A 25,362-nucleotide genomic window follows, 5' to 3' on the forward strand; every position below is an offset into this window, starting at 1 on the left:
GCCTCACCGCATTACAAGGCGGCGCAGTCACGCATTCAACTCACAGAAACCATCATGAACTTCGAAGTATGCTTAAAAGAGTAACCAATATTTCTCGAATGACTTTCCTACTAAGCTCGTTACCCTATAGGTATCGTTCTATTCCAAATTTTAAAGCTTAGGTTCGCGTTTGGTTTCGTTTTACTAAGGCGGGCAAGAAGAGAACGGTGATGAAATCCGAACCCTTATCTTGTATGGCCAGGCCTTTCCCTTTACTAGGAAATTAAAACAGCCGTATTCGATTCCTCAACATATATGCATACAAAATCATCCAGTAAACCCGCTGACAGGAGATTCGCGGGTGTTTAGAATTCTTACCTCCCGTTCCAGACGGGGGATGAACCGTTGAAGTCGACTCGGGCCACGACTCCTATGTCATGTACGAACCCGAGGGGCCGAGGCGATATCGTAATCGCCGTCCTTCTCTGTGCAGTTTATTTATAACTACCCTTCCGTAGGGTTTTAAAAAAAATAATGTCCAAATGTCCAAAAAATAAAAATGTCCAAAAATTAAAAAGTCCAAAAATAAAAATAAGAATTACAAAAAAAATAATCCTATATACAGTTTCTAAAAATAAAATAAAAATAAATTAACTATATACAAAATCTTCTTCTTTACTTCTTTTGGATCCCTTCTTTGTTTCCTTCTTTAGCTTCGCTTTTCTTTTCAACACTTTTTCTTTTTCTTTAGCTTAGATCCAAACCTGAAAGAAAATAAGAAATACCAAAACGCATAAAAAAGAACAAAAATAATAAAAAGAAAACCTAAAAACAAATTTATAAACAAATCCGCGTCGGCGGCGCCAAAAATTGATGTGGTTTTTTTATGATGTTGTAGTAAGATGATTCGTTCACTCAGATTTGTTGAGAATTTGTTTTAAGATTTAATAAAGAAAATAAGGAACAATATATATACAAAATTTGTCACAGGATGAAGAGAGACCGGGACTCGGGATTCCACTGGTTTTCATGTTCATGGGGTTCATATATTAATCCTAGACATTTATAGCTCAAAGCAAAAGAAACAATAACTCTATTTTTTGCCAAAGTAGATTTCGTAAAACATCAATTGTAAATTACAAGCATAGTGTATCTAAAGCATCTAAGACTAAGCATACACTATCTAACAAGATAACAAATGATGAATAGAAATCATAAATCATTTAAAATTTATGCAAAAAGTAAATAAGGAATTTATTAAATTACCCCAAGGATGAAATACAGCTTCCTCCGTCGTCCAAGTGAAGGGTTCTAGCTCCACATGGTGAAAACACACTCAAAAAGATAACTCATAGCTCAAATGGTGTTTTTATTGGAGAAATAAGATAAAACAGAGATTTGCAATGGTCTACGGGTGTTACAAATGTTGCAAAGAAGTTGTTACAAAATTATAGCACAAAACAGTCGCAGAAGCAACAGTCTTTTTCTGGAAGAAAACGGAACGGTTTTAAGACACTAGAAAACTACTGCTACTTGCAGTCTATTGTTCTTCGTGTTCTTCTCTAATGGCATCAGCAGCAACTCTCTGCAACTCTAATTTCTATACTCTGTTCTCACCCCTAACTCTCCATCCCCCTTCTATGAATCTCGAGAATCCTTTTTAAACCCAAGAGCCTCATAAAATCTTGCTCAATCACTCCAAATATTCTCCCATTACTCGGCAGTAAACGATATATTTTTCTTTCCTTTTTTTATCTCGATCACGTATATGCAGCTGTCAATTACGTGAAAACTATCCCTGTTTATCTTTGTCACGCTCCAACAAGTCGTTCAAGTCATTACACATCATCAGAACACGTACAAATTCTTCCAGAACCCGTGGATATCTTCTCCATGTACGTGTTTTCCCTGTTTGCAACTCGTGGATTGCCTAGACGATTCTATCTAATTCTGATCAAACCAAAAGCCCACAACGTGTTTGCTAGGCCATATCACAACTTCCTACCAAAAATCAGCCATTGAATCTCCCTAGAACACGTTCAAAACTTCGATCAAAAATCTGCCAGTGAAGAAGGAAATTTTCCCGCCAAAAATGAAATTTGAATTTTAGAAGAAGGACACCCCTTATCCAGTGGTTGCCCCTTATCTGTTGCTGGAGTGCGAATAGCAGATGTCTTTTGGGGTGACCTGGGGTGCCCCTTAGTAATTGAGGTACCCTTTATCCAACGGTGAGAGTCCGAATAACACGTGTCCTCCGGGGCTTTTACCAACTTTTCGAGCCGAATTTTCCAAAAAAATGTTTATTTTCCAAAGGTGCCTACAAACACATAAAACACCAGAATTAGTACAAACTTGAGTGCCAACAATATATAGTATTGAGATCAAATTAAACACAAAAATGTGTCTATCATGTAATGATACTATGACACTGTATAACAATTCTTGAGAACTCTTATTTTCTCGTTGTTATAGCTACGGATTTTCAACAACGATGATGCTGAACTTACAACCTTTGGGATCATTGGAGTACTTGGAAGTGACGAAGATTTCGAGTAATGTTGAAGATTAGACATGTGGAATAGGAGCTACAAAAGTTAATTTATTTATTTTTTATATTGGATATGTATTCATAGTTTTGTCATTAAAATTGACAAAGGTGGAGATTGTTAGAGCTTTGCTCGGTCGAACTCGCATGCGTTGCTATCTCAAGCATGTTTGTCAATGTTAGTGATCAAAACTATAAGTCTTGATTTCTAGTCTACTATAGCTAAGGTCTCGGACTAGGATAAAAAGTGTATTTTAGCTCAAGAACTCCATGGCAATCATCATACAAGACGAAGGACTACTCAAGGAACCGGTGGATACTCATCGACTAAAAGGTATGTGGAGACTTGAACTTATCTATCACGCAAAAGTATATTTATCTCCTATCTTGAGACAAAAGTCGTTTTGCTATATAGACTTAGATTATACACATTCTCTGTTTCGAGCCGAGTTTATCTCGCCTATCTATTTCTCGAAATATATATTGTTAAGCTTTCGCTTTAATAAAGTTCATCTTTACCTAGTGAAAAAAGTCATGTAATGTTTCAATCACTTTGAAAATTGCTTTGACGAAAAATGGTTTGTGAGTAACAACTATACAACGTCCTCTAAGAATATTTCAATGATTGAAATGAGAGTTTAGATTATATAACCATTGGAGGATATAAGCATTGTTGTGGAAACACATATATGTATAAGTCCTTATTCCTTGAACCGAAGTTTGCGAACTTTGTTGATCAAGAGAACCGGTATGGTGGCGTGAACCAAGTCCGCGAACTGGCGAAAGTTCTCGTCCCGAGAAATTCTGCTGGAGTTTGTGAACTCCGTCCGGGAACTTAAGTCCACGAACCTAGTCCGCGAACTTGAGTAGGTTATATCTAAAAACGATGTTTGTGAACTTATTCTTATATAAACTAAGGAATGCAAATTACAAACCGTGGCTATATAGTTCATGAACCGATTCGAGTGAAACAAATCGTTTTTTCTTCAATTGTGTCTTGTGTAATTACATAAGATTTCCTTGCAATTGAACAACTCTCTAACTAGTTCATTTGAGTCACTTGAACTAGTTATTGTGAAGAAGAATATAATTGATATGAAAGTGATCATATGGCTAACCATTTGGTTGACTATTGTTGAACCAACAAATGTACAAGTTTGGGTACGGTTACACAAGCCTAGAAACGTGCATTTCATTTGTGTGTAACAAGCTAGTTTTCGATCTAACGGTTGAAAGATATTAGCTTGAATCTAATCAGGTTTTCATCTAACAGTGAATATTGAATGCTTTGTTACCAAGCTAATATTGATTGTAAACCCTGATTTGAAAGACTATATAAGGGAGAACTCTGGCAACTGGGAAACCTAATCCTAACACATTATGTGTGATACTAGTTGTGCTAAGCTAGAGTCGATTCTCCTTTAACCTTTGGTTTCTTCTTCTAAACCAGGTTAACGACTTAAAGACTTCATTGGGATTGTGAAGCCAGACCGATACTACTTTCTCGTAGTTGTGTGATCTAATCTTGCTGTTTCTATCGTATGAGTATAATCGTAAGGATTGGCTTGAGATTGATATCTCCGATAGGAAAGATAAAAAGTAATCAAAAACATCTTCGTCTCATCGTTTGTGATTCCGCAATATCTTTTTTCGCTGCGTCGATTAAGATTATTCTGAGGTGATAGATAATACTAGGCTGTTCTTCGGGAATATAAGTCCGGTTTATCAATTGGTTCTTGTTCACCTTAATTTATCAAAAGACGGAACAAAACTCGTAGGTATATTCGTGGGAGATGGATTTATCTATTACTGTATACTTTTCTTTGTGATACAAATTTGTTTATTAAAGTCTTCGACTTTGGGTCGTAGAAACTCTTAGTTGTGGGTGAGATCATCTAAGGGAATCAAGTACGTAGCATCCTGCTGGGATCAGATACGTAGGAGCATAACTGTACCTTGGATAAGTGTGAGATTGATTGGGGTTCAACTACAGTCCAAACCAAAATTAGTTTGAAGTAGGCTAGTGTCTGTAGCGGCTTAATACAGTGTATGTTCAATCTGGACTAGGTCCAGGGGTTTTTCTGCATTTGCAGTTTTCTCGTTAACAAAATTCTGGTGTCTGTGTTATTTCTTTTCCGCATTATATTTTGTTATATAATTGAAATATCACAGGTTGTGCGTTGTTCAATCAATTAAAATATCCGACCTTTTGGTTGTTGATTTAAATTGATTGACACTTGGATATTGGTCTTTGGTACCATCCAAGTTATCTCTCTAGTATTCGATAAATACTCACAGATTTTTATTTGCTTGAGTAAAGATCAAATCGAGAGATTGAGATATAAACTCTTTGATATACTTTTTATCTAGATTGAGTCTGACTGTCTAGTTGATTCTTTAGAAAGTATATTGGATTTTGTCCATACAGATTGTTAAGCGAAATATTGGGTGTGGTTGTTGTACCCTCGCTTTTTCAAAAGTGACAATGTTCCTGTATATTTTTTGGCGAAGAATCGGATTACATGTGACACATTAAAGCCCGATTATTGAAAGGCATATTTTGACAACTTTTATAATCGGTCTATGTTGGCATCACTTGTAATACCATTCTTGCAAGGAAAAGTGGAAGTTCTTCTGTAACTTTTTTCGCCAAGAATCGGATTACATGTGCAATATTAAAATCTGATTATTGAGAGGCACAATTTTTATGATTTTTCAAGGACACAATCGGACATACCTAAACTCCGATTATTCGAATTGAATTTGAAAAAAATAATTGTTGAGTCTTTATCTGTATAAAGACAACCTCTTTGAGCCACTCCCACATCACACACTTAGCCTAGAAAAAGGAGTGGGAAGCGCATGAAGATTTGTATCTCGTTAAATCGTTTGCTAATACGTTTCGTGAACGTCCGAATGAAATCTATTCAATGTTTTGGAAGAGAGTTAAAGAGTTCTTTTACGGGCGTACCGGGAATCCCAATAACCGCAAATGGAGAGACTTGACATTCCGATTCAACTACATAAAAAGTGCAACGGGAAAGTATGTTAAAGTTAGAAATATGGTGTACCAACATCATCCACAAGCTCCTCTTAGAGAAAAAGTGAGTAATCCGATAATATTTATACTTATGTCATCGTTAAAAGTTCGCATACTAACATTTAAGAATTCACTGAATTTCAGCTGGAACGTTTCAATGGGTTATGGAGAATTCGTAATGGGGAAACTAAGTTTATTCACCACAGAGAATATACGACATTGTACCGACGTGTTCGGAGGTTCATTGACGAACATTTAATGTGTCAAATTCTAGAATACCCATACTGAATCCTATATATGTAATGCGCAAATTGCCTAAACTATGTAATGAATATTGTGTTTCTGAAATTATAGTATAATCGGATTATATGGGCATATATAAACACCGATTATTTTAATCGGGTTTTTTGGGTATTGAAAAAACCCGATTCTGGGTTTACTTCATCCTTTGAAAAACTCAACCCAGAATCGGTTTACAACTGCACCAATATAAACGGATTCTGGATCGAGTTTTGAGAAAAAAATTAAATTTTTTTCAAGTTTTTGATGATAAATTAATGGTAGTTGATTTCAGAGTTAACTTGGTTAAACATCATTTAATCATCCAAATTAGCACTAATCAATCAGGGATAGTTTTGCCATTTAGTAAAATAATTGGATAAGGGGTTATCCATATTACTTTAAATTATTCTTTTTTGTCTTGTAGTGGTAGGACCAAATGAATCACAGTAGACCCCAATTTAGCCAGGAAAAAAATGCAACCACTAACCAAAATTCTCTATAATCGCTGTTAGTTTTTTTTTGGTTAATCCTAAGTGACATGATATCCAACTTTATTTTCTTAAAATATATAGAGAACCATGATCATTTTTAAGCTTCCAACATTAAAAAAGATGATGCAAAATGAGTACCTTTGGGCTTGTTTTGCTTTCAAACGGGATTGTCAGCAACTATTGCTAAATGACAAACCATATGCAATATATGTCCTCCACCAGACCATACTTTGAAATTCAACCGACGAAATTAGAGAGGTACTTATACGTAGTCAGGGCTGGTCCTGTAATTTTTGTGGCCTAATGCAAAAACATTTTTTTGTGGCCTTAAATGTTAACTTGTTATATATGGAAAAGATGGCAAAACACTCTTGTAGCTATGCAGAGGGTTGCATTACTGTGCTAGTACTGGATAAATTCCTATGAAGTCTAATGAACTTGATGTGAATCACTTGATATTATTTGTCATCAACTTCTAATAGTTGAGTGATTATTTGATGTGCAAATATCTCTAGTCAACAACTCCACGTTTTCATGAGGTGCCCTAAACTTTTTATGGATGTATAATCTAAGTACTTAGTGTCAATTCACGCAGTATGATAAAAAAAAAGCAACAAACCATGCAAATTTAGATTACTCTATAGACAAATTAATCAAACAATTCAATTTGGTCCAACCCTAAAGCTAATAAACTATATCCAATACAAGAAGATGTTGACAAAGGAGACGAACAAAAATCACTTAATTCAATTGTCTTGAATAAAAATTACAGTTTCAAAAACATTAAAGCTTGTGAATTGTGATCGAGCCTAACATGAAGCTCATTTTCCTTTTGTCTTTGTTTTTCCCTCTGTATTTCGTTTCCAACTTTTCTCACGGTTAAGGAACAAAAAGTGTATCTAAAGCAAATTGTATAAAATGTGGCCTTCTCCCATTTGTGGCCTAAAGCAAGCAAGGCTTTCCTTGCTTTAGTGGGAGGGCCGGCCCTGTACGTAGTAGCTAAAGAGGATAGTAACGTTGTTGGTGCTTTTACAGGTTTGGGGAGATGTCATATCTATACACGTATATGGATAAAAACGGAAGATAAGAAAAAGGTGCTTAAGAAAAAAAGATTGTATTTGCAAAAACAATTTTATAACTGAAGATTCAAAACATTAAGGCGGCTAAAATTTGAAGGTCCAAATCATTGAGGCCGTTAAAATTGTCGAAATCAGCATATCCATCTTTACCTCCTAATGTATGATCTCCGCCACTACCAATTGCTAGGGTATCCCACAGAACTGAGCCAAAGCATTTCAAATTTAAGTTGCTATTCACTTATGGATGACATACTTAGCACCAGGGATGAAATATGACCTCCCACATCCAAACACAGAGAAACCTAATATTTTTAACTAATTAATACTAAATCTAATCCACAACCATTTCAAACGGACTTTACATTAGGCTGGATCACATACCATAAATATTATGTTGGACTATTCGGGAAAACTGATCCAGTGAGAGCCTCATTTTCACTACATGGCTGATAAAACTTTCATGTTGGATGTATGCATTCATTAAACATTTATGAAGCGGCTCTGGATTTAGCATGATGGGTTTTACAACAAATTTCTAGGTACACATTTCATCTTCCGTCACGTGCCCACAAAGATACACGTGGAGGACATGCGATTAAGGGCATGAAGATATGATATCACGCGTGGACAGCCAAGAGTAACTTTATCCTATCCCTAGAAAGATCTAAGATCTACGGCTGGGGATAGTCAGACTGACGCAGACAAGACAGGGGCAGAGGAAAGCTGTCTACCGCGGACATACATTTCAACTACCCGCATTAAATACCCTCAAACAGCATATGTGTCAGTCAGCCTGTATTGGAAGCACAGATAATACTGTGTATCCAAACAGAACACGCAGATGCAGCCGAGAACACGAAAACTTCTGCGTGAGCGGCACAAAACACAAGAGGATAAGGTTATAACGGGCTTCAGAAGTGGACCCCACGTAACCTCCCTATAAATACCCCTCTCTCCCAAGTGAAGAGGGAGGCCGAAAAACATTGAGAGGAGAATAGGAGAGAGACAAAGAGATAGAAAAAGTGTAAGTGAAGTTCCTCCTGCTTCGCAGGCTTATATTGGTCTCAAAGTCATTCAACTATTTCTGTAACCTTCATACATGTAATGAAAATCCCAAACCCGTAGACATAGATCTGAGTGATGAATCATATAAGTTAATCGTTTCATTTATATTCATGCATTTACACTTTATATGTTCAATTCGATACTTATGGTATATCATGTTCGTACATTTTATATTTCATCCACTATTTATCTTATTGTATGAGCCAGGAACAATGATTGTAGTTGATGAGACGAGGAAGAGTATTAGAACTCTGAGTCAAGGATTCGACATAACCTATCCATTCCCCTCAGGCGCAGCTTATTTACTGTATTGTCATGAGTTTGCGCGCATTATTTGTGAATACTCAGATGACACCAGATCTTTGTGTTCACAATCTGGCGCTAGAAACAGGGATCTTCATCCCGGTAAAAGATTTATCTTCTCCTGTGACTTGTTTCTGGCTTCGTATTCTGAAAATAACGATGTATGGAACACTACGGTTTTTTCCGTTCATGATTTCAAAAACCAAAATTTTTAACAGATCCGCGTTTATCTAGGTAGATCTGATTCTTCATGCATTTTCTAAGTTTTCACGTCTTTGAAAATCAAAATTATGAACAGATCCGCGTTTATCTAAGTAGATCTGATTCTTCATGCATTTTCTAAGTTTTCACGTCTTTGAAAATCAAAATTATGAACAGATCCGCGTTTATCTAAGTAGATCTGATTCTTCATGCATTTTCTAAGTTTTTAGGTCTTTGAAAATCAAAACTTCGAACATATCTGTGGTCATCTACACAGATGGACGCCTTAAGTATTTTCAAGATTTTACACCTTTGAGGACTCAAAACGCTAATAGATATCACGTGGGGCCCATTGTCTTCGTTATTTTTTCTCTCTCTTTCAGGAAAATATTAAAAGATGGAGAGAAGCAAAGATGTCGGGAAGGCTAAAGCTCCTTCAAAAGAGATGCCAAGGACAACCCCAGTGGTAACTAGGAGTAAGCAGAGAGGTGAAAAGCTAAAGGCAGCGGATAGGGCGCAGGATAATGCAGAAAGCATGGCCCCCATCAATGCCAACATCATCGCAGCAAACGCAGTAAATGCCGCGGCAGCCAAAGCAGGAGCTTCAAGAGCTGGCGGATCCAAAGTTGGAGCTCCCAGAGTAACCAATGCTCAACTACAGGAACATCAGGAAGTCGTGGCAGAGTCAGGAATACAACAACCCCTCTATGGGATGCCCTTAACCAACGAACAGAACATACCCTTTCCAGCCAAGCAACCGCTTCTAATAGCAGGCCAACCCTCACAACAACCGTCGGGTCCCAAGGTGCACAGTTAGACCCACCAGAACCAGTAATACAGATCGTGGATGAGGAACAAACCATAGCCGCTGATGAGCAATTGCGGGCAGGAACACCAAATCAAGGGTCAAATCATTCCGCTCAGATGATGGCCGAGCTGACAGAATTAAGGAAGGAAGAACAGAAGGCATACGCAGATGCTGTGGCGATATTAGCACAAGAGAACCAAACACTAAAGGAAAGAATCATTCATAGCGCAGAGGTAGAAAACCAACGCGACGAAGCCAACTCCAAGGCTGTAGCACCTAATCAAGATAGAAGAATGGTGATCGCAAACAACCCACTTCCATTGAATCGAAGAGGAGCAAGGAGCAGCCAAAGATCAGACCCTGATTACAATCCGAGAACTCGGACTACTACGACGGTACCACCTTCCCACGAGCAAAATCTACCATTCATGAGGAACACCAGATCGCAATGGAAAGTTCGTGCTGAGATGCTGGCAGAAATCAAGGAGCTAAAGACTAGGCAGGGAGGCGGAAGGCTAGAGCAAGTGATGAAGGAAGCAAACACTACCCCGCTGACACCACACTTGGCCAGGGCTTCCATACCGCAGAAGTGTTCGGTTCCTGCTTTCGATTGCTATGACGGATCAACTGATCCTGCGGCTCATCTTCGATATTATAATCGAATGATGGCCCGTTGGGATAACGAAGACTCCATACTGTGCAGATACTTCCCATCAAGTTTAAAAGGGTCCGCGTTGTCATGGTTTGATAACTTGCCATCAAACTCCATCGACTCCTACGACCAACTCACAGAAAAATTTCTAGCAACATACATGTACAACAAGGTTGTCAATACCGGCATGGACAAACTATTCTCGCTGGAGATGAAATACAAAGAGACCATCAGAGAATATACTAATAGATGGCACAAGATTTTCCAAGCTATTGGCAACGTAGATCCCGTGGTTAGTATCAACTGCTACAAATGGGGGATGGACAGGATGAGTCCTTTATTTGTCGAGATCCACGGAACCATCCCTACCACCGAAGGAGATCTCCGGATAATCATAGAAAAGCATGCAAGGTTAGAAGAAATTCAGCGTGAAAATCCCAGAGCTCATACTCAACGTCCCACACGCACAAATTCCGTGGATCAAGCCAGCGGGTCCAAAAGAGGAATCACAGAAGAACGTCCCAACGAGAAAGAAGAAAGAACGAAGGGATGATAGACGAGGTGATCGAAAATTTGAAGATCAAATCTATACCAAGCTGAATACCAGTTATTCGCGCATCCTGAGAGAGATCAAAGGGGGGGAGAACTTCGATTGGCCATGGTCCAAGGGAAAGCAGCCTCCTAGATCAGAAAAATCCAAGGAATACTGTGAATACCACTGTTTCAACGGTCATCAAACAGAAAAGTGCAAAAATCTCAAGATAATGATTCAAAAACTAATCGACGCAGGAGACCTGAAGCAATATATACAGAAGATTGATAACGAAGATAGAACCAAGAGAGGCAAGCAGGTTCAATTACCAGAAGGCAACCGCACCCTCAACACGATTTCATGTTCAGAGATTCAAGGACCATCCCTAACCGCCCAGATTGGGAAGAGATTGAGAAAACAATTCGAAGATTATTGTGAGCTTTATAAGATCGATGGGAAAGAGGTAAACGAGCACGAACAATGGATGGACGCGCCCATGACTTTCGATGCAGACGATGTGGAAGAAGACATGGAAGACCATAATGATCCTCTAGTCCTCACACTCCCAATAGCAGGGTGCAATGTCAAGAAAATTCTCATCGATGGAGGAAGCTCAGTCAACGTCCTGTTCTATGACACGTTCAAACGTATGGAACTCAACGACGAGCAACTGCTGTCATCTTACTACACCATCTACGGATTCAACGGCGCAGCTACAAAGCCCCTAGGGGACATTGTCTTACAAGTAGAGCAGCAGGGCCCATGAAAGTGGACACTCGATTCAGCGTCGTAGATGCACCTTCACCTTACAACGCCATCATCGGAAGAAGATGGGTTCACAAGCTCAAGGAGAGTAGCGGCAATACCATCAATATCTCAGATTCCCAACACCCCAGGGAGTCATGGAAATTAAAGGAGACCAAGTAACTGCGCGGGAATGTCAGACCTTACAGAATCAGATCAATAATGAGGGAAGAAAAGCACCAGTCCCGAAGAGCCAAAAATAAGGAGATAACCATAGATACATATCTGGAAGAAATCTCCGGAAAAAAGCCTTCTGAACGTAAGCACCACTGGCAGCGCAGAAGCAAGCACCTCCGCGACAAAAGAAGACGGAGAGCCCACCAAATAGCAATCAAAGAATGTTCCTCTCTTGGGGGAACCAAAACCCACGTTTACACCTGTCGAAGCAGCTAAAGAAGTCAACATAGGTACTGAGGGAAACCCGAAGATTATCAGAATAGGCACCTTGATGGATGAAGAAAGAGAAGCCGCGCTAATCAAACTTCTAAAGGAATACGCGGACATCTTTGCTTGGAAATTGGGGGACATGCCGGGAATTGACCCAAAGTTAGTTCATCACGAACTTCGAATAAAACCAGGTACCCCCCCTTTTAGGCAGAAGGTGCGCAAAGTAGCTCCAGAATACCATCGAGCAGTTGAAGTGGAACTCCGCAAACTACTGGACGCAGGATTCATCAAAGAAGTTAAGTACCCAACATGGATCTCTAACATGGTCATCGTACCGAAGAAAAATGGCGGAGTAAGAGAGTAAGGATATGCATCGACTTCACCAACCTCAATAAGGCTTGCCCTAAAGATAGCTATCCACTGCCAAGCATTGACCAACTTGTCGAGGCAGTTGAAGGATACGAAGAAATGTCATTCATGGATGGATACTCTGGATACAATCAATTATTCCTAGCAGAAGAAGATCAGAAAACATAACATTCTATACACCACACGACCTCTATTGCTATGTAAGAATGCCCTTTGGACTGCGAAACGCAGGGGAAACCTACCAAAGAATGGTGGATGCAATTTTCAAACCATGGATTGGAAGTACGCTGGAAGTATATGTGGATGATATGCTCGTTAAAAGCAAGCTGCGCAAAGATCATCACCAAGACCTAAAAGATATTTTCCAAGCAATGAGAGTGCACAACATGAAGGTAAACCCAGAGAAGTGCACTTTTGGTGTCACTTCCGGAAAGTTCCTCGGATATTTGGTGACGAAGAGGGCATTGAAGTCGATCCCGCTAAAATTGAAGCCATCGTAAGAATGCCATCCCCAAAGAATTTAAAAGAGGTTCAGAAACTCAATGGTTCGCTGGCTGCGCTGGGGAGGTTCATATCCAGGTCCTCGGATAGATGTAAGCACTTTTTTAACATTCTCAAAAAAGGAAGCAAATTCGAATGGACGGCAGAGTGCGAGGAAGCTTTTCGAAATATCAAAGAATACCTGGCTGAGATCCCTATATTACAAAAACCAGACCCTGATGAAGTGTTGGCACTATACATAGCAGCAACAGAAGATGCAGTCAGCGCAGTATTGGTTAAAACCAACACGAAGATAGAGCAGCCCATCTATTACATCAGCAAGACTCTGAACGCAGCAGAAAGGAACTACACGAAGATCGAGCAGCTCATCTTGGCATTAGTATGGGCAACCCTGAAACTCAGAACTTACTTTTTGACTCACTACGTCCGCGTCCCATGCAAAGCTCCGCTAGAAGCAGTCCTTAAAAACGCAGGAAAAGTAGGCAGAATTGCAAAATGGAATACTCACCTAGATCAATTCAATATCATCCATGAGCTACAACACTCTCAGAAGTCACAAGTATTAGCAGATTCCTAGCAGACTTACCATTGGATAACTGCGAAGAAGTCATCATCGAAGGACGAAAGGCAGCAGGACTACCAGAAATGGACGAAGGTAAAGACCCTATAGACATCTTGGAACCAAAAAATCCTAGGCAATGGGAAGTCTTCGTAGATGGGTCGAAAAAATAAAGAAGGGGCGGGGATAGGCATCGTAATCACCACCCCAACAGGAGACAGGATCATACATGCTTTCAGGTTAGAATTCAAGGGGCATACCAACAACATAGTTGAATATGAAGCAGTGGTGCATGCCCTTCAGTTGATAATAGAAATGGGCATAACTGACGTGCGTCTGACAAGCGATTCACAGCTGGTCATCGACAAATAGGGTTGCAATATAATGTTTATGACAGAACATTGTCAGCATACATGGAATTGGTGCAAACACTGGCATCACAAATCCCAAACATCAAATTCCGACACCTGGCAAGGAAGGAACTCAGGCACGCGGATGCCCTGGCCTATATCATCGATGCTCAGAAACGAGGACGTCAAAGCAATCAAAGTAACCAGGATTTACGAGCCTTCAATTGATATTCAAGAACTCTGCGCTGCACAGCAGAGGAACCACGCAGAAGAAGATATTGCAGATGATGACGTGGGAGAATTCATCGCGGATGATTTCCAAGAAGACGACATCATGGCTAAGGCAGATCAAGATGAAGACTTCAGCAAAGAAGAAGATTGGAGATCTGAGATTCATCTTTTCCTAAAAGAAAGAATACTACCCTCGGATCTAAAGCAAGCCAGAAAAATACAGTCAAAGGCAGGAAGATATGATCTGAGAAAAGAAATTTTGTACAAAAAATCTTTTCTCGGACCATTATTACGTTGCCTATCCAGATCCGAAGGACATTTGATTTTGAAAGACATACACCGCGGCGACGCAGGCAATCACAGCGGAATGAGATCCCTAGAAGATAAGGCGAAAACTCAAGGATATTACTGGCCAACAATGATACGAGACGCTGCAAGAATGTCACGAAGATGCGAAGAATGCCAGCGTTTCGCCAAAAAATCCACGCACCCGCAACAATGTTGAACCCAGTAGACAGCCCTTGGCCATTCTCAAAATGGGCATAGACATCGTGGGTCCCCTAATCGAAGGATCAGGGAGAGAAGAGAAGATTTTTATAGTGGCCACGGACTATTTCAGCAAATGGGTAGAGGCTAAAGCCCTGGCAAGGATCCGAGACGATGTCTTCACATTCATTTTTCAAAACATCATTTGCAGGTTTGGCATACCAGCTGAGATTGTATCTGACAATGGCAAGCAATTCCAGGGAAAAAAACATCGACTTACTCTTCGATACTTTAAAATTCGAAAGAACAAGTCAACACCAATTTACCCTCAAAGCAATGGTCAGGCAGAAGCCACAAACAAAACCCTCGCACTCATCCTCAAAAAGCAGTTGGACGAATACAAGAAGCGTTGGTGTGAGCAACTACACAACGTTTTGTGGGCTTATAGGACAACTCGAAGATCAGCCACGGGAGAATCCCCATTCTTACTCACCTATGGAGCCGAAGCTATTATCCCAACAGAAATAATCATGCCAACTACGAAGACTGAAGCATGGGAGAAGAACCTCACAGCGGACATGATGTTGGAAAGGTTGGATGATCTAGAAGAGAGGAGGGAGGCAGCACTACAAAAAATGGAAAACTATCAAAGGAAACTAGCAAGGGAGTATAATAAGAGGGTTAAGCTTAGAAATTTCGTAGAAGAAGCAGTATGTGCTGAGGACCATTCCCCAATACCAACGAAAAAGAAGTGGGGAAAATTAGCACCAACATGGGGGGGGACCCTTCGTCATACATGATGTTGCAGGAAATGGGTCTTATTATCTGCGCAACCTAAAGGGGAGATCCTCAAACACCCATGGAATGCAAAATATCTCAAGCCATACTACCCGTAGAGGGCAACGCAGACCTGCATCTGCGTGAAGAGCGCCAGAAGAAAACGACGCTTGCGATCGACATGTTTCTATCTCTGAGAGAGGAATAGCAAACCTCAACCTATCAATCAAGCAAACTTTTGGCAAAAATAGTCACAATACATGGAGCAACATAGTAACAAGACGACTGCGTGTAAATATAACACCTCACGAGAACCCTACACCTGTAAATACAGCCTCCGCGTCAATACTTCATCCTCCTGTTTTTTACTATTTACTACCTCAGAGGTTCCATCAATGGAATTCTTCTAAATGTAACTCAACAAACTGAAAGACACTTTAACCCTCTTTCACCCGTGGACGTAGACACTCTGCTGTCGAACCACGTAAACACTGGTGTTAATTTTGTTCTATTTTACTTGGGGAAAGTAGTCACCTACAATCTCTCGGGACTCCCCTATCAGCGTCTATAAGTGTAGGACCATGGGGAAGGCATCCAGCAGAAAGAGATACCCAACCAATCTTATGGCAGCGGGTTGACGGAATGAACGTACATTCCAAACAACTCATATCCTAGAACGCTGCCCCGACCCCACCGTCTGGGAATCCTCTGGCCCAGGATTAGGCGCCAGGGGGTGACAGGTCTCAAGACGTTCACGAAGATACACATATCTTCGGGTTCGCACTCAAACACTTCGCTATCCCTGATTACATTCAGTTATATTCCAAATTAACCATAACAATATTTAAAAAAAAAGTTGAACAAACAAAACAATAATTAAAACAATGATCAATTCATTAAAAGTTGATTACAGGCTTGGCAATGATACGGGAAACAAGAAAATACAAAAGGAATCTCACGAAGCCTCATAATCAACAAAGATCAACTCTCTACAAAAATCTACTTGGATGGTTCAACCCCACCAGCAGGTTTAGCAATCTTCCCCTTCTGCGTTGAAGGTACGCTCCCACCCGAGGAAGGCCCTGAAGAACCAGATGTAGGGGCGGGGGTTTCTCACGGCGCGGATAGCTCTTGATAAGGCCATGCTCGGTCTTAAGATCATACTCGATGCTATCCAGAATTTTGTTAGTCTCTTCCACTAGTTGACACCGAGCCTTGTACGCAATAACATATTCATCATCTCAGCCTTTGACAACAACAGAGGAAAGGCGACTCACTTCCTTCGAAGCGGCTTGGGAAGCCTCGTCCCTTGCTGTAGCTAAACCTTTGTGATAATTAATCTGGCTTTCCTGATGCACTAATTGAGATTGAGCCTCCGCAAGCTCTTCATTTGCAGTGCGAAGCTGTCCCTGGAGCTCTGCAAGGAAAAGAAAAATGCAGATGGTTAGGTCCAGGAAATTACAGAATCACACTCGATAATATAAGCATATACCTTCGACTCTCCGAAGCTATTTCATATTCGTTAACAAACATCACGGGCTTCATCAAGAAAATCATACTCATCTGACAACTTCTTATAATCCGCTTGAAGGGTTGAAAGGGCGTACTGACTCGCATCTAATTCTACCTGTTTCATTGAATCCAAGTGACGAAGATGGTTGACCTCATTGTTTAAACCCTCCAGACCCTTGTTGAGACGATACATATTTACTTCAAGATTTCTCTCAGACTCAGCTTGGCGTACCACATCAGCCCTAGACGCAGCTAAAGCTTTGCTAAGAGCACCAGCCTCAGCCCTAGCGTCATCTCTCTCCCTAGCAAGACGCTGAATGTAATCTTTAACATCAGAAGACTGAGAAGAACGAGCTTGACGCAATTCTTCTTCCAAGAGATTGATTTTAGCTTCCAATGATGAGACCTGTTCTCGGGATTCACGAAGATTATCACGCGTCCACAACAACGTTCCAAAAACACGACGATCATTGTTATATTTGTTCTGCATATCAATCATTTGGACTCGTCTGACCCGCCACTCCTCTGCCAGAGCATTATGTTCATCGGCACGAGCATTCCACTTATCATCCTCGCTCTTTATCTTCTCTACCAACTCTGCGATGCGAGATTTCTGATGCTGCCGCTCTTTCCGAAGCCATGCTAACTCAGGAACTCCACCCACTGAAGATAGGGTGGGGGAGGGAGACTCAGACAGAACACTAATTACATTAAAGGACAACAACAAGGAAGATAACAGATAATCAAACCTGTAACAACCGAAGAACTCTTCTTGGCCTCCTCCAACTCACTACGAGCCATAGCAAGATCCAAGCGAAGCTTCTCCTCCTCCTTGCCTTGTTTCTCCTTATCCTTGAGGAGACTCTTCAACTCACATATCTCCCTATCCCTATCAGCAATGACAGTCTCAGCCATAGTAAGCTCCTCTTCCCGAAGACGAAGCTTAGCCTCCAACTTAAGGGATTTGGCCTTAAAAAACTGGTACAACATGTGATTGCAATTCTCACTCCTCATCATCTGCGAATCAGAAGATTAGAACACCCTGACTCTAAAAATTGCTAAAAATTGATACAAGGCAAAATGATGAGAGAACTCACCTCTAACATCCGCTGTTGGGGAAATCCATACTGATACCTATCAGCCAACACCATCATATCAGCAACAGTCGAGGGAGCGTCGACTACTAGAGCAGCCTCCAAGGCCCGAAGATTCTTATCCCACGCTTCTGCAACCTGGTCCTCGAGATACAATTGCATCATCTTACGAGTATAGGCATCAGATTTCTTCTCACCCTCCACCACAGGAGCTGGATTGGGTACGAACATCAAGTTCTTATTTTTAAACCAAGCTAAGATGGCATCATCACCCTCAAGGATCAGTGACTGAGGAAAATCATCTCTAGAAGACCCAACCGAGGCCTTACCCATGTACGCGAATTTAGCACCCGAAGAGTTCGAGGCTACTCCCGCATCTAAATATGGAAGGTCTCTAGCACCGCTCCCCTCTGGAACATCACTAGCATCCACGACTCCCTTTCCCTTTCCATCCGCCTTGCTAGAGTTACCAAGCACATCCCAATCATCGTTTGGGGAAAGCAGGTTGAACTCAGAAGCCAGGCCCAGGGCAGCGTTTATGTCAAAACTATCCTCCGCATAATAAATCCGACCAAAGGAAAACTCCTGAGACATAGCAGGAATTTCATCACCAACACCCTCATCACCAAGGCCAGTGTTATCATCACCAGCATCACTGCAACCCGCAGGATTAGCTTCGGCACCAGCATCATGACAACCTGCGGGATTAATTTCACCACCAATACCACTGCCACCAGCGGTAGTATTCCCTTCAACAAATTCTTCATCATCATGACCTGGAGGGGATGTATCAGTACGCACTTCCATATCATACATATCTTCATCCTCTCCAAACTCAGTCACAGGACTGTTAACTTCTTCATAAACCTACGCCTCCTCGATTATTGCGGTGGTGGAATACTTGGGATTTATCCTCCTCTTATTCGTCGCCTAAAAAGACAAGGCACAAGAATAAAAATCCCTGACTTTGAAAAGAATTAAAACTGCCTCAACTAAAGGACAAGACATATGGAAATCTTACCTTGACAACCGCAGCATTCTTCGCCTGAAGATCAGCGTCGGAACTCTCTTCGTCATCTCCATCAACAACATCGAGGGCATATCGGAAATTCATGCCCTCAAAATTCAAATGCCAAGGACGGAAATTCCCATAAAGAGCAGGAAGAGCCGCACGTATCTGGATATCTGCGGTAGGATGCCATCCTTGCGGACCTGGAACCCACCCCCAAGCCCAGGGACCAACAACCTCAATAACAGTTGCGTGCCATTCATAGTCATGATCACGCTTGATCCGCTCACGAGTAGGAAACACCAGTTTGTTGGTAGAATTCTCTGTACCCGGGACGTACTTCACCTTAGCACCACTTACTTCACTTAGAAGGCGGATCTCACCACGAGGAGCGGCAATATTCTGAAGACTCACACTCCACGGTTTACGATTCCTACTGTTAACATAGTCACCGAAAGACTTGTTAAAATTCTCAGATGTATACCACTCCCTTTCCTCAGGATTGGGAACATAAAGAGTCATCATTATCTCTCCTTTGCTCCGAAGATAACATTCCCTCAGTGCACGAAGATAATTCCCATGAAGTTGGGAAATAGAGCGACAGTGTGTGTTCTTCGAAGAACCCTCTCGACCAGCCAGCACATCATAATAAAAAGAATCCCCAGACTTGTACAAAGGAAACATAAGACCCGCTTCAAAGGCCCCCACCGTGGTCAGCAGATGAAATTCATCAAACTTATATGTCGATATCATCTCATAAGTAATATCATCATCAGCAGCGTAAAAACGAACATCGAATAGCTGAAGACCATGCTTTTCCTTGAAAACCTCTATATCAATATGTTTGAAGGTCACTTTCTTCTCCCCAACAACGACGCTACGTATTTCCTGAGAAATATCTTCCTCCTCCACGAGATCAGGCGCAGAACCCTTCGAAGGGTTTCTCTCGGAAGCTTTCCTCTTAGGATGAACCTTAGATACATCAGTCTTCGAAACCACTTCTTTCAAAGACCTCCCCTTGGGTTGAGACACTGGAGGGGGAGGTAGAGGATGTTGATGAGACGCGGAAGGAGGCGCCACTGACCGAAGAGGTAGGACATCCCGCGTTCTATTAGGATCATCACGCGGATTAACTAAGTGATGAGAAACATCATACCGGGAGCCAGGAGCCTCTTTTGGCCGGTCCCCCTTCTGCGTATTCCCTCTATGCGACTCACCCCTCTTAGAAGATAAGTGCCTCTGACCAGAAGAAGATGAAACCCTATGAACGCGGGCATCACCTTGGGAAGCTTTAGACGAACCTCCACCAGGCGGAGAAACATCAGGATCCCTACGCGGAGGAGATCTACGCGGACTAGGCGGTGGAGTTTGATAAGAAACCCGCGGACGGTCAGCCATGTCTGCGTAGTACACAAACAAGTTTCAGATTTCCGCGAAGACAAAACAGAAATCAAAAAACCCAATTTCATCCAGTTCTTCATAATCATGAACCAGATGGAAAATAAGAACAAACCCTAAATAAAATGGGAAATAACAAATAGGGGCAAGCATATACGAAGGAAGAAATCATTACTGTTTGTAATAACAACAGGGGCAATCATACACACACTTATATATATGTTCTTCATCACAAACACATATAGCAACAGTTCATCAAAAGATAATCAAGACACAGTAAAACCACCTACCTATAAACAAAAAATTAAGTAGAAAGCCTCGACGAACAGTAGCAGCAGCAGAAAATCTCGACGAACAACAGTAACAACGGCAGCAGAAAACTTTGAGGAGCAGCAGTTAATAACAAGGATACAAAAGAAGAGAACAAAGAATGAAAATTCCGAGGAAAGAGAAGGAATGAAATTTATGATTAGATAATTTTCACATTCCTTCTCATATATATATGCAAAGAGAAATAAAAACCGCCCCACTACCCAATAAGAAGTTATTACAAATAGTGGGGAACGTGCCCTAAAATCTAGGAAAATAGTAAAGAGAAGATGAAGAGAGTAACACGTTTTTTCTTCCCACTTAGACTAACCGCCCAGTAGGAGGAAAAGGGGAAAATTGTAGGTACACATTTCATCTTCCGCCACGTTCCCACAAAGACACACGTGGAGGACATGCGGCTAAGGGCATCAAGATATGATATCACGCGTGGACAGCCAAGAGTCACTTATCCTATCCCTAGAAACATCTAAGATCTACGGCTGTGGATAGTCAGACTGACGCAAACAAGACAGGGGCAGAGGACAACTGTCTACCGCGGACAGACATCTCAACTACCCGCATTAAATACCCTCAAACATCATACGTGTCAGTCAGCCTGTATTGGAAGCGCAGATAATACTACGTATCCAGACAGAACACGCAGATGCAGCCGAGAACACGAAGACTTATGCGTGAGCGGCACAAAACACAAGAGGATAAGGTTATAACGGGCTTCAGAAGTGGACCCCACGTAACCTCCCTATAAATACCCCTCTCTCCCAAGTGAAGAGGGAGGCCGAAAAACATTGAGAGGAAATAGGAGAGAGACAAAGAGATAAAAAAAAGTGTAAGTGAAGTTCCTCCTGCTACGCAGGCTTATATTGGTCTCAAAGTCATCCGACTATTTCTGTAACCTTCATACATGTAATGAAAAACCCAAACCCGTAGAAAGAGATCTGAGTGATGAATCATATAAGTTAATCGTTTCATCTATATTCATGCATTTACACTTTATATGTTCAATTCGATACTTATGGTATATCATGTTCGTACATTTTATATTTCATCCACTATTTATCTTATTGTATGAGCCAAAAACAATGATTGTAGTTGATGAGACGAGGAAGAGTATTAGAACTCTGAGTCAAGGATTCGACATAACCTATCCATTCCCCTCAGACGCAGCTTATTTACTGTATTGTCATGAGTCTGCGCGCATTATTTGTGAATACTCAGATGACACCAGATCTTTGTGTTCACAAAATTAAAACCCAAATATGAAATTAGCAGTTTTTGAAGGGAGGCAAGAATTGCAACCATAAGGAAACCGTTTGAATAGTCAAGAGAGCAAAGGGGGCGATTTTTTTGGCGACGTTGACCAAAGTCTAGAGATTTTTTTTGTCGTTTCCAGGTGAGATTGTTCTTTGATTCGGTCATTTTTCTGTTGATTTAGGATCTAATGATTGGTCCTTAGATTAATTAGTGGATCTTAAACCCTTTTTTCCTCTTTTATTTCTGCTTCGTTTATGGATTTTCCTTGTTCTCGTTCCGTGGGGAATTTTCCTCAGCTTGGAGGAGGAGCTTCCTTTAATGTTCCTGGTTCTTCTGGTGGTAATCTTAATGATTCAAGCATGTAGGAAGGATTCTGGGATCCTCCTAAGTTCGGTTCCATTGATTGGTCTTCTTTTTTTGGCAAAATGCCGAATCGACGGCAGACGACCCTATGGAGAACGAGTTATGGTTGTTGAAGATGATGGTGTGAATGATAATATTAAGAAGTGTGAAGGGTTAGTAGTTGGGTGTTTTTTTGGTAGAAGATTACCATTCATGTTAGTGAATCGGTCTGTGAAAAAGGCATGGAATTAAAAAGGTGATTTTCGGATAACTATCCATGGTGAGGTTGTGTTTGTTTTTGAGTTTGCTAATGAGGAGGATAGAGTATTAGCACTGGAACGTGGTTCATTGTATATTTCTAATCAGTTGTTCGTAGTGAGAGCCTAGAATCCATTATTAAAAAAATGAAATTGTTAAATTGAAGAGAGTTCCAGTATGGGTTAACTTATTCAAAGTCCCTATCCACATGTGGCATGCTAAAGGTCTTGCTATCATTGCTAGTTTCTTGGGTAAACCTCTTATGTCTGATAAACTCACTCTTTCTAGACAGAGAATGGGATATGCTCGAGTTTGTGTAGAAATTTATGCCTCTTGTGAGTTCCCCTCAATGATTCCTATCATTATTGGTGGTAAGCGTATTGAAATTCCAGTTGAATATCCTTGGAATCCCCCAAGATGTACTTTCTGTAGCATCTTTGGTCATTCTCTTGCGAGGTGTGTAAAGAAACCTAGAGATGTTTCTCCTCAGCCTAATCCTGAAGTTATTGTTCCTATCCCCGAGGTTCCTAAAGAAGTTTGGGTTAAGAAAACTCCGAAAAGACCCAGAATTAATGGTCATAAAAAAGAGGATAGTATTGTTGGAACTTCTTCAACTGCAGAAGAAATCATTATGGAAGAAGTACCTATTGTTGTATCGGGATCAGTTAAGGAGAAGGTTATTCAATTCTCTATGGGTTCCATCCCTAGTCTAGGTAATTCTTCTTCTATAGTCACTGTTCCAGTTACTACGATGAATAAATTTGACGTTTTATCTGATAAGAATGGAGAACCTGTGGCGAGTAATATCTTGTCTGACTCAACTGCAAAATTTTGCTTCTGCTGATAATTCTTCTAAGCCTGTTGAGACAAGATCTTCTGAGATAAGTTTAACTGATGAGGGTGGTGGTGTTAGGTCTTATTTTAACCAGAAACCCTCATGTAAGACTAGTGTCAAGATTCCTTTGAAGGTAGCGGATTCTAAAAAATCTGGTAAGGGTAGTAGGAAGATTCACCCCCTCAACCTTATTAATGATTAAGTTCGGTTGTTGGAATACTAGGGGATTGAATGATACCCTTAAACAAAGGGAAGTTAGGTCTTTTATTAGTGATAATAACTTGTCTCTTATAGGATTAGTCGAAACTCATGTGCAGTTTAACAATTCTGCTAGAATAAGAAGGAGCATTTGTGATTCTTGTTCTTTTTTGGATAATTATATCAATAATGCTTCTGGTCGAATCTGAGTTGGGTGGAACCCGGATGTTATTTCAGTTTCTCTCATTCAATGTTCTGACCAAGCTATTTTTCTTCATGTTGTTCTTCCTAAAAATAAATCATGTGTGGTTTCTTTTATTTACGGGCATAATGATATTGTTGAGAGACGATCTCTATGGTCCGAGATTGAGACTTTTGCTTCAAATAATAAGTTTCCTTGGATCCTTCTAGGCGATTTCAACTATATTTTAGAGGTTTCTGATAGATTAAGTAAAGCCACAGCTCATGCTTCACAATTCTCTGATTTTTGGAATTGCACTCAAAATGCAAGTTTATTTGATCTTTCTTATACTGGTAATTACTTTACTTGGAATAATCAACAACTTGGTGTAGATAGAGTTGAGGCTAAAATTGATCGTGTTCTTATTGACTTTGAGTGGCTCGTTGAATTTCAAGACTCCTCGGCTGAATTTCTTCTCCTGGGTATTTCAGATCATAGCCCTAACGTTGTTACTTGTTTTGAAGGTAGATTTCATGGCCCCCCACCTTTCAGATTTTGTAATTTCCTTTCCGAGGACCCTGAATTCCTTGATATTATTAGAAGAGAATGGATTGTGCATGTTAGAGGAAATCTTATGGTAGTTTTATTTTCTAAACTAAAAAGAGTTAAAAAGATTTTGATTGCTTGGAGGAAAAGGAAATTTGGTAAATTATCTTTGCAGACTATTGAAGCTAAAAGAAACATGTTGGATCTTCAAGCCCAGCTGCAAGTGAATCCTCTTTGTAGCTCTACTGCCAGTTATGAAAGAGAAGTTGTTCGTGCTTATGCCAAGTTAGCCAGATGTGATGCTTCGCTTGCCAAACAACAGTCCAAAGTTAAATGGATGGAGGAAGGAAATTTCAATGTTAAGTTCTCTCACAATTCTATCAAAGAGAGAAGGTCAAGAAATAATTTCAATGTTAAGTTCTTTCACAATTCTTACTCTCTTGTATAGCTCTGGTGTGAAGTTAGATGATGATAGAACTATTGCAACCGAATGTGTTCAGTTTTATCAAGATCTATTTAATAACACTTCAGTTGCTTTTAATTGTCCTAATGTGTTAGATGATATTCATTTTGATAAAGTGCTTCTTGATTCTGATGCTATGAATTTAGTTTCTCCCGTTATCAGAGATGAAGTTGTCCTTTCTCTTGCTTCTATTGACTCATGCAAATCCCCAAGACCGGATGGCTTCACTAGTCAATTTTTCAAAGATGCTTGGGATGTTGTTGATGATGATTTCGTGGCAGCTATCATCATTTTTCTTTTTTAAAAAGTAAGTTATTAAAAGAAGTTAATAGTACTTTCATAACTTTAGTCGCCAAATGTGATAACCCTTCAGGCGTCACTGACTTTAGACCTATTTCTTGTTGCAATGTCATCTACAAATGCATTGCTAAAATTTTAGCATTAAGAATGAAGAGAATTATGTGTCAATTAATTAGTTCCAATCAGTTTGCATTTATGTCTGGT

General features: G+C 40.4%; 1 protein-coding gene across 1 annotated transcript; it reads left to right on the forward strand.

Moving 5' to 3' along the window:
• The first annotated feature begins 22,843 nt into the window (after positions 1-22,843).
• LOC113273012 lies at positions 22,844-25,162 on the forward strand. Its single transcript, XM_026522787.1, has 3 exons — positions 22,844-23,435; positions 24,080-24,788; positions 24,844-25,162. The coding sequence occupies exons 1-3, from the start codon at positions 22,844-22,846 to the stop codon at positions 25,160-25,162; spliced, it is 1,620 nt and encodes a 539-aa protein (XP_026378572.1).
• The last annotated feature ends 200 nt before the right edge of the window (positions 25,163-25,362 follow it).

This window comes from Papaver somniferum, chromosome 4 (assembly GCF_003573695.1).
Source record: "Papaver somniferum cultivar HN1 chromosome 4, ASM357369v1, whole genome shotgun sequence".
Lineage (NCBI taxonomy): Eukaryota > Viridiplantae > Streptophyta > Magnoliopsida > Ranunculales > Papaveraceae > Papaver > Papaver somniferum.

Coding starts and splice junctions, on each gene's coding strand:
- LOC113273012 (XM_026522787.1), top strand. CDS start 22,844: ATGTGGCATGCTAAAGGTCTTGCTATCATTGCTAGTTTCTTGGGTAAA. Junction 23,436..24,079: donor GAATGGAGAACCTGTGGCGA/GTAATATCTTGT, acceptor GGATCCTTCTAG/GCGATTTCAACTATATTTTA. Junction 24,789..24,843: donor AATTCTATCAAAGAGAGAAG/GTCAAGAAATAA, acceptor TCTCTTGTATAG/CTCTGGTGTGAAGTTAGATG.